We start from the raw sequence: 14,270 nt of genomic DNA, 5'->3' as shown, positions 1-14,270 counted from the left end.
AAGCTGCTCGCGGGAGTTTTGATTGGAGTTGTTGCATTGGTGGTAAAGAGAATTTACAGTTTCATGCCAATTTTTGTTTACAATAATTCCTAGAAAAATTCCTTTGTCCTATTTAGAGATTTTGGCAGGAATTTTCTCAGTATAATTAGTGATTCCTTGCTAATCCAGATCTCTCATTGCGCCATGCCGTCATTTACATTTTGAAAGAGAAAGATCGCTAAGTTCCAAGGTCTCCCACACTTTAAGTGGGATGACCTGGCACACAAGATGTTATCGGGGAAGGTTTGTTTGGTGCTGTTTTAAGAACCAAATACTCCCAGAATGCTAGTGGACATTGTGCTAGAGTATGTGTACTTCAATATTGAAGTTTTCCGTGGTTTGTTCGTCCACAGGCGATAAAATTTTGTTATTTTCTTCACTTTGGTGGTTAACATGCCAGACACAATTTTCACAAAAGAATATCCTCCTAACCTGGAAAAATTACTCCATAAAAAGGAAAATGGACTGTACAAAAATGGTTCTTACATCATTACATATATGATTCACATTCCAGTCAGTGCGTAAACATTAGGATAACACACGCATGGTTCCGGATGACCTTCGCAATAGTCCTTTTCACGGTTAGTTTTTCTCATTTGCATTACAATATATTCTAGCATGTATGTGAGGCAATTTTGGGCTATTTTGTAGTTTTGACCCGAAATTGCCTCGCATCCACGTTAGATTACATTGTAATGCAAATAAGAAAAACTAACCGTGAAAAGGGTTATTGCTTAAAGGTGTTGAAGAAATGCCAGAACAAGTTTGATTGTCTCGTTAACAAGATGTTACTCATTAAACAATTACAACCGTGTTTACATGTACAATCAGACTCGATTCACGCTAAGGTCTTTATGCAAATCACATATTTATTTTAGTTTCCCTTGACAATGGCGGCAGACTCTTTTATCGTTAGTTTTTGCCTGTGTATGTTTATCTAAATCACGGTTGATTAGGATTCATATTGTATTTATTAAATGCATGATACACTGGTAATTTACTAGTCAGTTTCTGAAAGCGCTCTATAGCTTTTTTTCATAGTAGGTTCCTCTTTGAAAGTTTCTGTGTTGCTTTGCATGGTTTATATTTATATTACTTCCATCAACATTATTTAGAAATTATATAAAACCATGACGAATCATACTCTTTGTTTCCCTGAAAGCCCAGGGGTGATGGTAGCCTTACTTGCTGTTATTACCAGTCCTCAGGTTAAGCCATGGCAATCAAAAGTGCTTTGTTCAACATCATTGTAGTTAGTCTGACTCATCTTAACAACTCCTGAGTTTTATCTGCACAAAATATTTGCTCTTGTTGTTGTTTTTGTTGTTGCTGTTCACATTCTGAAGTAGGCTGCCCCAGTGTGCAATTCGATCTCTTGGATTGATAGTTGGCTATCAATGAGGAATGCCATTTATCCTCAACCTCAGAAGGTGTTTTGGAGTTTTGTTCTAGGTTAGCTGGGGGATTTAGTTTAGTGAAGTCATCTTCGTTTTGTTCTCTGTTCAGATAAGCATTTTTGTCGGACAAATGGTAATACAATCCTAGTGTCTTCGAGAAGAAACTAGGTGACTTGAAAGAGAAATGGGACGAGAGGACGAGAGGAAGAGAACCTGCGGTTCAACAGGCAGCTAACAGATGTCGTTCTACGATTGGTCTCGAAAAGAAAAGGTATGAAGTTCAATTGAATCTCACCAAAAGGTGACTACCCAAATATAAAAAAGATGTCATAATTTTGGGTAGACATGCATCTTGTCCTAGTTGTTTACGGCAATACATAGTCTTCTAATTTGGAGATCTCTGCATTGACACTTAGCTACAAATATTGACAAACGCACCATAATTGGTATAAACGAATATAACACATTTTTCATGAATTCATTGCATGGCATACAAACGTGTAAAGAAAATGAAATTCCTTTCTTCCCCTCCGAAATGTAGCTTACTGGGGTTTCCAATTCACCCAATATTGACTTCATTGAAATGGGTACATGTACTTTGGGGGATGGGGGGAAATTAAAAAAATAGGTATGGTACCCCAAATGAGTGGTAATGTGGTTAAATGCCTCAACAATTTTGTCGCTGATTGCACTTTTATTCTCGATCGTCCCAAGTTCAACTGTGCATGCTTAACAAAGAGAAGGTCTGAAAAGAGCATGGCGCAAAGCTCCAGATGATGCAGACTGGCCTTTGTTTCATTAAACACATAATGTTGAGATCAGCTTACTAGAGATGAGTAGAGATAAACTGACTAGCTTATCACCTGACTGTAGACATTTCTAACCTGGTTATAAGGCGATCCTTTACGAGTAATAATTCATTGCCAAGATAAGTTTCAAACCAATAAGCTCTGTTCAATTGAAAAGTTATCCACATATTTAAAACCAAGGATATGTTTGGCAAGTCTCGTGACAAAGAAAAAAATTTCAGAAATTTAGTGTGAGAGTAAACTTTTAGCTTTTGTATTTGTAAATATTTTATATCTTCTTTTATTTTTAAGGACAATAGTCAGCACAAATAACAACACCCACAAAAACGCCCCCCCCCCCCCCCAATTCCAAATCCCTTAATCAAATTATCTGTTTTTCCTCAGGCTGATGAAATGAAGGAATCCATTTTAAAGCCTGTTAGTGTTGATGCCGGACTGGGAAACCCCCCATTAGACTACATTAACAACGACCCAGAGGCAGCAAATTTTACAATTGAACATGGCCTCCATTTTGATGCCAAGAAATGGCACAAGTTTATCCAAGACATTAAGAATATAATTGAAACTCAACAACGACACAAAGATCACGCTGGTTTTGGCACAGATCCCTAAAAAATAAAATTGAGATGGGTTCGGTCATCTCATTGTAGACAACATCACGCTTGGTCAGCTGATCCAAGCACAAAGTTTGAGAAAATTGTCCTCATTCTTCATTTCTACTGAAGTGGCTAGTTGGTACCAATGTTTCCAGATGCTACGGTTGCGGTGGTGCCATTCCGAACCCTTTCAAGTCTACAGGGACTTTAGACGTTACCCTGACTGGCACACTGACCAGCTCCAATGCACAGGTGCACCACAAAACGTGCACTTTCATCTACGTATACCGCTTGTGTCCAAGCAAGATACCCCCATTTTACGGGACGTTTGCTCCTTGTGCCTATGGAATTTGCGGTATGTTTTCGAGTGAAACACCTTAGTAGACTTATGTCCGAGTTTGGATGGACCCCTAGCGCTGCTATTCATTCTTAACTGAAATGGTTAATGCTCTAATGCCAGTCTGAGCCGAGAGTATCCACGCGAGCGTTTGTGGGGTTATTCGGAGAGTAACAAAAAAAGAAAAAGGCAACTGAAGGCAGACAGGAACTTTCAATGGGATGACAGACAGCCAGTCTGAATCGTTATCTTTTTTTCTCGTCACCTTGATATATTCAAACCATATAATTACTGAAATACACACAACTTTGCAATCAATTAGATGCATTCATTGGGTTACAGTTTCTTAAGCAGGATTTCCTCAAGTCTTTTTTACCGGAGTTTTGGTTCCGGTTTTCATTTTTCCTTTGAGCCCTCCACGTAATACACTCCTAAAGTGAGTAAGCCGGCAAAATTTATCTTGACAACACGGCAACGTCAACTCTAAAGGGTTTAAAAAACCTTAACAGCTGGCTGCAAAGCTGTTGAACAGAGAAGTGATAATCATTAAGGTATTTCAATGTAGCTAAGGTATAACAGCAACACGACCTTGCTGCTGTAATCAATCCTTTGCAGTAACACAAGTTGTGCTCGATGCATAAAAAGTGCATTTGTGGCTTTCTGGCTATAGGCTTAAACATTTGTAGATTTTTTAAGATGCCTGGTATTAAGAATATCACTCTGATGTTTGTTTGATCGTTTTGATCCCATTGTAATGGGTCAGTTGGCAAAAATGTTATTGTAACACAGGTTATTGAGTTGTTAAGTTTGGAAAACCCATAGAACTTACATGTAGACATACTTGGCTAACAAAATGGAGGGAAAATTAAAGAACACTAACACTAGTTAGCCAACTAAAATCGGCGACAAAATTAGTTGAGACAGTTGAGACACTGGCAACGACACATTCACTGTTTGCAAAGAAAACCTGTCCAAAAACTACGTTTCCGGGATACCCCTCCCTCCCCCACCCTAATCAATGTTGTAACGCTGTCGACAAGGCTCGTAGAAAACAGAAAAACACAACATTGTCCCGGGGGTGCCGGGGAGGGGGCCAATTGCGCACCGAGCTTGAAATCGACTCTAAAGGATAAGAGTGTTTCAACAATTTTGACGTCGATTGTAGCTTATCAATGATATGTTTCTTTGTTTTTATTATCGTACTTCGGCAATTTATATACGAAGCTACAGATGACTATTAATATTGTTATTGTTATTGTTTGCACCATATTTTAAGTTCATTAGTTACCTTTGTTTGTAAAAACATTAATATCATAGAATATCTTCAGGGAACCAAAGATTTCCCGTTTAAAGATTCCCTGTTTTTAAAGATTTCCCATTTGTAAAGATTGCCCATTTGTAAAGATTCCCCATTTTAAAAATATCCCGCTCTTAAAGATTCCCCCTTTTAAAGATTTCCCATCCTATTCCCCATTCCCTCTTTTAAAGATAGTCGCCGTTCATGGTAGTTTGCAAAATATGGCAATTCCATGTGCACTGCTGACAGTAAAGCCTTAACAGATTTTCTGAATGTTTTCGACCAGTTTGCTTATGTTGTCTAAATCCTTTTGCCTTACAATAAACTGTTTCGTAGGCTTCAAATGACTAAAGAAATCTGGGTATAACAGCAAATCTCCCTTCATTTCATTGGATGGGTGGAAAACATTCTCATATCAAAGTTAAACGCCAGATTAAACTTTAGAAAATTTTGCTCTAACTTCGGGTTTCCCAACGTCATGACAGTGCGTTGAGCATGGAAAACTGAATTAGTATGTAAGCTACATTGTTGCCATGCATGAATGAATACACAAAATCTATGAAATGAGAGTGTTTTAGGAGTGGAATAGAACAATTTTTTAATAATTTTAGGAAGCTAAAAATTTAACTACCAGAAAGTATTGAGTTTGGCGACTACAAAACGTGGATTGGTCTGACGACAAGGGAGCCAGGCAGCCCCAAGATTTGTTTTAAAGTCGAGCTCTGCAAAGGTAAATGGCATCATGCAACAGATAAATCATCACCCACTGGATTCAAACTGCCCTCTCTCACAAAAACATCACTATTCCTCTATGCAACCAGGTAAGTTAGGCTTACTTGAAAAGCCAAGCAAAGTCTTCTTTCTTATCTGGTGTTCCAAAATCAGTTGTCCTGGAAAATAGAAAGATAAAAAGAGAATAAATTACTGTGGTAACAAGTTATGTTATACATGAATAGTACTTAACCAATCCGCTTATGGTTAATTTTATTGAAAGTTATACGATGCCAAGATTAACAGATGCACTTCTGTATCTTTCCAGCAATGAACTGTTTCAGCTGAATGAATATGTAAGAAAGGAAAAAAAATCAGTAGAGGACAGTATTCCTTACCAAGCATGGCCAATGGTAAATTTATGAAACTTCAGCATATCCATGACTCTGTGTGCAATAACACAAGAAATGTGTAAGTCACTACACAAAGCACACTATGGCAAATACCCTCAATTTTACAGTTTTGGGAAATGAGCCATTTCTGACATTGTATTATTGCCTTATGTCACTTTTGTTGGAGTGGGAACACCTAAAAACGAAATCGCAGGGCCGCATTTACAATACAACACAACACACTTAAGTGTCATTGTCTGAGAAAGTGTTCCAGGGGCCAAAAGTTGTGGTCAACCGATTTGGCTGAAACTTGGCACAGAAGTTGGGTATAATGAGATATTTCAAAAGCCACTTTGGCTCACTTCTCTGAGTTTTAGTTTTGGAGTTACAGGGGGGGTCTCATTTTTTGCCCTTTGAGCACCAAAAATCCAGCCTTCCAGGGGGCATTTTGAAAGTGAGATAAGACCCCACTGGTAAATTGTGCTGCCAAATGAATTTGACCATGAACTCTACTATAATAGAGCTTTCAGTTCATGCATGTAACTTTGTCCTCAAGGTATTTCACAGAGAGGAGCCTGGGGCTAGAGTTTGGCCAAAATTGATGTTTAAATTATAACCCAAAATAGCCATTTTTCAAAATTTCACTATATTCACCTGCCTTCTTGCATAACTTCCAAACCTATACCAATGTTTACTTTAGTCGCCCAGTTATCAAAATCAGTTGAGAAAAATTTGGCTTATTATGGTTTATTGAATTTTTGAAACAAACACTTCATGCCCCTCTAAGGCAATGCAAAATGGAATTTTGAGCCTAATTCAGGCCATAAACAAACCAAATTGTTGACAAGAAGCCCTTATTCTGTATTTAGTAAGTGAAAATGAATTGTCAAAGCCAAATCAGTTTCGTTGTTTAGAAATAACACCGATTCTTACTTTAAAATTCATCTAAAAGGGGCCTCTGATTAGCGCAACAAACACATAAGTTAGCAAATCAAAGGTGATTTTATTCTTTGAAAACCTAGTAACCATCAAAGAACACAAATGACAATGTTCTGATGTACATATAACAATCTTTTTCAAGATGCTTAAATTTTTCTTTGATTAATTTTATAGTCGTCAGTTTCATGTCATCTTTCCAAGCAAGCATTACTCCAAGCATGGAAAGTCTCCATATTTTGTCAGGCACATTATTTTTATATTTTTACCATTTAAATTTAGCGTATGAAAAGGTTCGTCAACGTATAATCTTCGTCTGACCTTGTAATAGCCTGAATAGTTGTTTTTAATACCCATCAGCAAAGGAGCATGACCATACATACGTAGATTACACAGACATATACGAGCTTCAGTGAGCAGTATCCAGGTGAACTGTGAGTTTCCGATTCTATTAGAGCTAAAAAAATGAAACCATCCATCCACGGTTAGGAGAGCTGGTTATCAAAAAGCTTGTTTTGCTTTTAAAAAGAAAATAACCCAAACAAAGCCTTCCATTGAGATGATGCACTTGTTACTACATCAAGCGAGCTGGCCCGCCATTTTGGACTTGAAGAGTGTGGGGACTGGACCGAGTTCCCGTCCAATCTTTCTCCCGTTTCGCGGGAATTTTTTTTCTGTTTTTCATCAGGTGTGTTCGAAATTCTAGAAAGTGATCTGTTTCAGGATAATTTTTTATGGCACCTTATTCCTTTGAAGGGGTAAATGACCAGTGCAGTGTCACGTCATGGGCTGCCCGGGCTGTGCAAGAAACAGGAATGTTTCCTTTGTTGTCTTGCGATAGTGACGTGACTGCATGATTAAAGCACAAGTAGAAGAGTTCAGGTGTGTCCGGAGAAGAAGAGGAAGAACTGGTGATGCCAAAGCTACAGGTGCTTCAAAGTATCAGTTAGGGATCATATACGCTCACAAACGACATTTATCGTGATCTAGGGGACTCTTCTGACTGAAGAGAAATTTAGAGACGACGATATGTAAAATACGATATTGTCGACTCAAATTGTTTGTTCGCATAGTTGATTGATTCGCATGTTAATATCCTGGGTCCTTAGGAAGAGCACTAAACATTCACCAGATTTGTCCAAGAAAAAAAAAAACAAGTACGATAAGAATAACTTGAAGGCTGTTTTTTGTCTGCTCGAGCTGCTTGTTTACATTAAGCTTGTCACGTGCACACGCTTATCATGCAATGCACAATTCAGTTACCGGTTTCCATTATTTACCCTTTTCGTCAAAGATATTTGCAAACATGCCGAGAACGCATGTTTTATGAGTCAAGTGAGTCAATGAGTCAATGAGACTCACAGTCAATATAGCAATAATTTGTTGATTAAGCCTAAGCCCTCGTTTCAGTGATTAGGCTTAAGCGCTCTCTGAAATTTTAGCTTTCATTTTATGGTTTAATTGACTGCACTAACTCGTTGACTCATTGACTCATTGACTCATGACTCATTGACTGATTGACTCATTGACTCATTGAATCATTGACTCATAAATACTTGACACTCAAACATGCTGCATCTACGTTTTTCGACAAAATTGACATTTTCAGAGAGAAAATGTCACTAAAACGTCGTCGCAAAATCGACCGAATTAGTTGATATTATTGGATTTGCTTGGAATAATGCATAGGCAATGAACACACATATGTCGTACTTGAATGGGAACTGACTCTGAATCGTTCTGGAAGAGCACGGAAGATTTGTGTATATTTGTAGAAAAAATGTTTCATTATTTAATTTAAAAAAATGTTTAAAATAATGTTAACTATTCAATTAAAAGAATAATGAAAAAATGTACCTAAATAAGAGTGTTATCTGCTAAAACTCTCTAAAATTCCGAGGGCCTCTTTTGGTGAATAACCGCTGATTAGTTGTAGTGTAGATGACTCTGAAAACTGCTGATTTGTTGTGCTCAGTGAACAGTACTCTAGACACTGTTGTAGCATGTGGGTGGACTGAGCCCTCTCTTGGTTGGTAGGAATACAGAAAAATAAAAACGTTTTTTCAACGTTTCTGCCTGTGAAATGTTGCTGTTCAGTATTCTCCTATATATACTGCTATTTAAGTTCCAGTATTTGTCAATTTTTTCCCAATATTCTTGAGATTTTCTAAAATTCTTTTTCGTGTCTAAAATTCCCAAAACAATTCCTGCGGAATTATGGAGCTATACCTATTCTAAGTTGACTTGTCTTCGACGAAACAGGCAAATAAAGGAGACCGGTGGAGTCTCAATGCAAGCTTGCTCGAATTGTGCATTGCCAAACGTGACAAGCTGAATTTAAACAAACAGCTCGAGCAGACAAAAGACAGCCTTCAAGTTATTTCTATTATTGTTATTGTTATTTTTTATATATATAAAGATATTGCTGAGATGAGTTTGTTGAATGTTTAGTGCTCTTCGTAAGAACCCAGGAAATTAAAATGGGAATCAATCAACTATACGAACAAACAATTTGAGATGACAACATCGTAAATTATATATCATTGTCTTTCTTCAAGCAAAAGAGTCTCGTAAACTGCTTTAAAAATCATTTGTGAGCGTATATGATCCCTAACTGATACTTTGAAGCACCTGTAGCTTTGGCATCACCAGTTCTTCCTCTTCTTCTCCGGACACACCTGAACTCTTCTACTTGTGCTTTAATCATGCAGTCATGTCACTATCGCAAGACAACAAAGGAAGCATTCCTGTTTCTTGCACAGCCCATGACGTGACACTGCACTGGTCATTTACCCCTTCAAAGGAATAAAGTGCCATAAAAAATTATCCTGAAACAGATCACTTTCTAGAATTTCGAACACACCTGATGAAAAACAGAAAAAATTCCCGCGAAACGGGAGAAGGATTGGACGGGAACTCGGTCCAGTCCCCACACTCTTCAAGTCCAAAATGGCGGGCCAGCTAGCTTGATGTAGTAACAAGTGCATCATCTCAATGGAAGGCTTTGTTTGGGTTATTTTCTTTATAAAAGCAAAACAAGGTTTTTGTTATCCAGCTCTCCTAACCGTGGATGGATGGTTTAATTTTTTTAGCTCTAGAGGACTCGGAAAATCACAGTTCACCTCGATACTGCTCACTGAAGCTCGTATATGTCTGTGTAATCTACGTATGTATGGTCATGCTCCTTTGCTGATGGGTATTTAAAACAACTATTCAAGCTATTACAAGGTCAGAGGAAGGTAACATGTTAACGAACCTTCTGATAAGCTAAATTTATCTGGTCGAAATATAAAAAATGGGCCTGCCAAAGTATGTAGACTTTCCGTGCTTGGAGTAATGCTTGGAAATATGACATGAAACTGACGACTATAAATCAAAGAAAAATTTAAGCTTCTTGTAAAAAAATTGTTATATGTACATCAGAACATTGTCATTTGTGTTCTTTGGTGGTTACTAGGTTTTCAAAGAATAAAATCACCTTTGATTTGCTAAATTATGTGTTTGTTGCGCTAATTAGAGGCCCCTTTTAGATGAATTTTAAGGTAAGAATCGGTGTTATTTCTAAACAACGAAACTAATTTGGCCTTGAGAATTCATTTTCACTTACTAAATACAGAATAAGGGCTTCTTGTCAACAATTTGGTTTGTTTATGGCCTGAATTAGGCTCAAAATTCTATTTTGCATCGCCTTAGAGGGGCATGAAGTGTTTGTTCCAAAAATTCAATAAACCATAATAAGCCAAATTTTTCTCAACTGATTTTGATAACTGGGTGACTAAAGTAAACAGTGGTATAGGTTTGGAAGTTATGCAAGAAGGCAGGTGAATATAGTGAAATTTTGAAAAATGGCTATTTTGGGTTATAATTTAAACATCAATTTTGGCCAAACTCTAGCCCCAGGCTCCTCTCTGTGAAATACCTTGAGGACAAAGTTACATGCATGAACTGAAAGCTCTATTATAGTAGAGTTCATGGTCAAATTCATTTGGCAGCACAATTTACCAGTGGGGTCTTATCACACTTTCAAAATGCCCCCTGGAAGGCTGGATTTTTGGTGCTCAAAGGGCAAAAAATGAGACCCCCCCTGTAACTCCAAAACTAAAACTCAGAAAAGTGAGCCAAAGTGGCTTTTGAAATATCTCATTATACCCAACTTCTGTGCCAAGTTTCAGCCAAATCGGTTGACCACAACTTTTGGCCCCTGGAACACTTTCTCAGACAATGACACTTAATTGACCACTCCCCATGGGGTCTTTTCAGGGCCAATGAAACACAATCAACAAAACAACAGAACACAACAACTACAACTGTTGGTAGGTACTTGCTGCCTCTTTTTCTATTGTTTCAATATTTTTAAACAAGGTATAAAACGTTCAGTAATTATACAATTACCCTAACCTAACCCTAATTCAGAAGATGCTATTATACACAACTTCTTCAAGTGTACTATAGATCATTTCTAGAACCTATCAGCCCGTGGGCAATCTTGTCTGGTCCGGTTTGGCTGGCTCACCAAGGAAGGAAGAGGAATGTTTTGCTTCTTATGCAAGAAGCACAATACAGAAAACCAGCAAAACAAGTCCAAAGCTTTCAATGCCATGATGCAATGATCATGATTATGTAGCAACCCAGCAACACAAGGATGCCACTAAGGCTGCACCAAAGCGTACTGCCATTTATCTTAAGAAAAAAAGATAATAATAAAGACATGTCAGACAAGGTGGTCGTCCTTTGAGCTTGAAAGTTCAGAGTTTAATTTTAAATACATTAATACAATAAGAAAGAAATACACTCGCCCGCAAACAGAAAAGACTAATCTTGGTGGATAGCGTTTACATTTCTGCCATTCAATACTTATGACAGCAGTCCAAAAAAAAGTTAATTAACGCTAAACTAAATGGCATCAATTAACAAGAACGTACTAGAAATAAGGACAAGAAACATTGTGATTGTTTTTATAATAGTGTTCAATTATATCGTAACAGTAATGTCTACTTAATGGGAATCGAAAGAAAGTTCAAATCTCTAACAAGACGCCTTGAGGGGTTTACGCGGGATGGAGCGATGTAAGCTTATTAAGATCTATTACAAGGAAAGGAAAGGAAAGGAAATTTGTTTAAGTGTCTAGTCGTTCTAGCGCTGGAGCACTGATTGGGGACACTGTCAACTGAAATGAACAATTAAAGCAAATCAAGTCAAATGTTAGTTTTTGAGGCGAGGGGAAACTCAACCCACATGAAGCCGAGTATGGGAATGAAACCCGGGTCACATTGGTAAGAGGCGAGTGCTCTCACTGCTGTGCCATCCCTGCACACAAACCTTTCTTTTTTGTTTGTGGAAACACCTTTTTTTACTATGAAAAACACTTTTTAAAATAACCTGCTAACACTACTGAAAGGCACACAGTGCGCTACTTACAATACAACTACTTACACTTACACTACTGATGCAAAATATCATACTTGCTCTGTTTACAATATCATAATTACATTATTCCCTAAATTGGTACAATACAGTGTGATACAATACACTACTTACATTACCTACAGTATAGGACATTGTACTTGTTCAGTGTTACTGCCCAGAAGAAAAAAAAAATATTGCCACAAATTACACCACCTTGGTACGTTTGCTCACACAACTCTTACATCTACATAACTTCATTCTTTAGCGACCTATAGCGTTCATTGTCTTGCGATGTAACTCATTTAATAAAAAATTTCCACTTTGGCCTGAAATTTTTTGAAGCTTGATTTGCCTTGAATAGCTATAAGCTCTTCAGTGTTACATTTGCTTTGATCGAGCTATAACTGCCGAAAAAGCAGGGACACAATTCTTCTTCTGACAATTCCATGAATAAAGTTTACCTAAGATGAGGAGGTAGATAAGTAGGTCAGATTTCTCATCTAATGTCCCAAATATAATACTTTCATATTCAAGTTTCTTTTGTTTTTTAGCTAGCGCATGTTAACCAATGGTTTTCAAAATAATTCCAAATTTTTTTAGAATAAACGCACTGGAAAAAAAGAGGCTTAACTGTTTCTTGATAGGCTTGGCAAAACGTGCAGAGATCACTTTCAATCATCCCTATTTTTGCTAATCGGGAATTCAAAAACAAAATGTCATTCAATATTCTAAACTGAAAATATTGAACAAATGTTTCACAAACAACTGATTTAACCAATGTAAACGTTTTACTAACCTCATTCTCATTAAGACCAAAATTCGACATCAATTTAGAAATTTGGAGTGTGTTCCGTTTTCCTAAATCAATAAGGTGTAAACGTCTTTACTTTTGCTCGATGCAGGGTCACAGTGTTTGTTGTCATATTTAAACTTTAGTGTTTGCAAAGCAGCATTTCTCTCAACATCACTTAAGAGCGAATGTCACTAAGGCTTGAGCAAAATTGAAAATGGTCAAACAAAACCTTCCTTCATATTTTGAGCATAGTTAGTTCTTGGGATAAAACTACTCACAAGGACATTTGTTTGATATCTGACAAAAACCTGAGCTGAGCATCAGGGGTGGGGTGGGGGAGTTTAGGCCTCGAAAGCATTTTTTGAGAGATTTTGCACCTTGAAAATTGGAGTTTTGTTTGTGAAATATTTCAAAGAACAGATCAACAGTCAAAAATCTGCTTATATCATAGCAAACTTTCAGCCTTCCTCTCAATAAATATGGTATCAGTTTTTCACCTTACCCCCCCTGGTGACCCCTGCGCCTTGTCATTCTCCAGGGGGAGAAGTATTTTTTGACAAAGGCGAAAATAAGTCATGTTTTAAGAAACTTTTCTCCTCCTGGTATTCAGATTTTGATCAAAATTAGGACTGAAGGTGAATATTTCACTCTTTGTGAATCGTTTGATGCTAAAAACTCCGCGGGCAAATACATTTGCAATCTATGCCTCGGACAAAATTATAATTTTTTGTACATTTTAGTTGCAACTACCTTTCTTTTTAATACTATTATTGCGGCGATTTCATGCAAGACCGTTTGAATGTTTTCTATAGATTATAATTATCTAGGTTTGACAGTCAGATATCAAGCAGATTTACTGATATTATTGTTCAAAAATCACACCTTCTAGCAAGCTGTTAATTTATGCAAATTACTGTCTTCGGGTAACTGGGCAAGAATCTAAAATTTAACTGCCCAGCATGGTAAACCGCTCTGAAGGGATCTATAATAGGTAATTTCAATTGTACATATCACTAACAAAGCCATCAGTTCAAAAACATTTCAGAGTCAACGGCAAACCACTGACAGAAGTGACCAGAAGTCCATAATTCCTCAGCGTCTCATCCACCTGAAGAGGATGCATTTCGTCAAGTTTAAACCACAGTTCTCATGTTCGATGACCCCTCAAATGGTTCCTTTTACAGCGACATCCCATCCAATTTGCTGCAGCTACTATTAGCTCGACAAAAACTGCTTAAAGAGCTTTAAACGTCATCATTTTCTTCACCACAGATTCAGCTGATGGTGACCAGTTAAGATATTTTTCTGTTCTTGTGGTGGCTGCTGTTATAGGTTCCGCTTCTTTCTCACGTCATAAGCACTATACTGGCCGGATTACTTCATTCCTCTACAATTTACAACTTCTGTAAGTTTACATGCAAGAAAAAGGCATATAATCCAGTGTAAGTCCAAATTATTGTTATCAATAGTGTTGTTTAGATACGACACCGCTGAGCATATGCTTTGTTTATTTCCTTTCTGCTGCCTTTCTAAGAGCTTTAATTTTTTAATATCTTT

At 37.4% G+C, this 14,270-nt stretch overlaps 1 protein-coding gene across 1 annotated transcript in view; it reads right to left on the bottom strand.

Moving 5' to 3' along the window:
• The window catches only part of LOC138032122 (prolyl endopeptidase-like), a 140,912-nt gene that overhangs the window by 26,218 nt on the left and 100,424 nt on the right, over positions 1-14,270 (bottom strand). Inside the window, exons 11-12 of the mRNA XM_068879718.1 lie at positions 5,585-5,632; positions 5,312-5,365 (exon numbers count right to left, since the gene is read on the bottom strand). Of these exons, the coding sequence (XP_068735819.1) occupies positions 5,312-5,365; positions 5,585-5,632 (102 nt within the window). The remainder of the gene's footprint in view (positions 1-5,311; positions 5,366-5,584; positions 5,633-14,270) is intronic.

The sequence above is a fragment of the Montipora capricornis genome, chromosome 14 (assembly GCF_036669925.1).
Source record: "Montipora capricornis isolate CH-2021 chromosome 14, ASM3666992v2, whole genome shotgun sequence".
In the NCBI taxonomy this organism is placed as follows: Eukaryota; Metazoa; Cnidaria; class Anthozoa; order Scleractinia; family Acroporidae; genus Montipora; species Montipora capricornis.
This window is presented reverse-complemented; position numbering and strand designations above follow the sequence as displayed.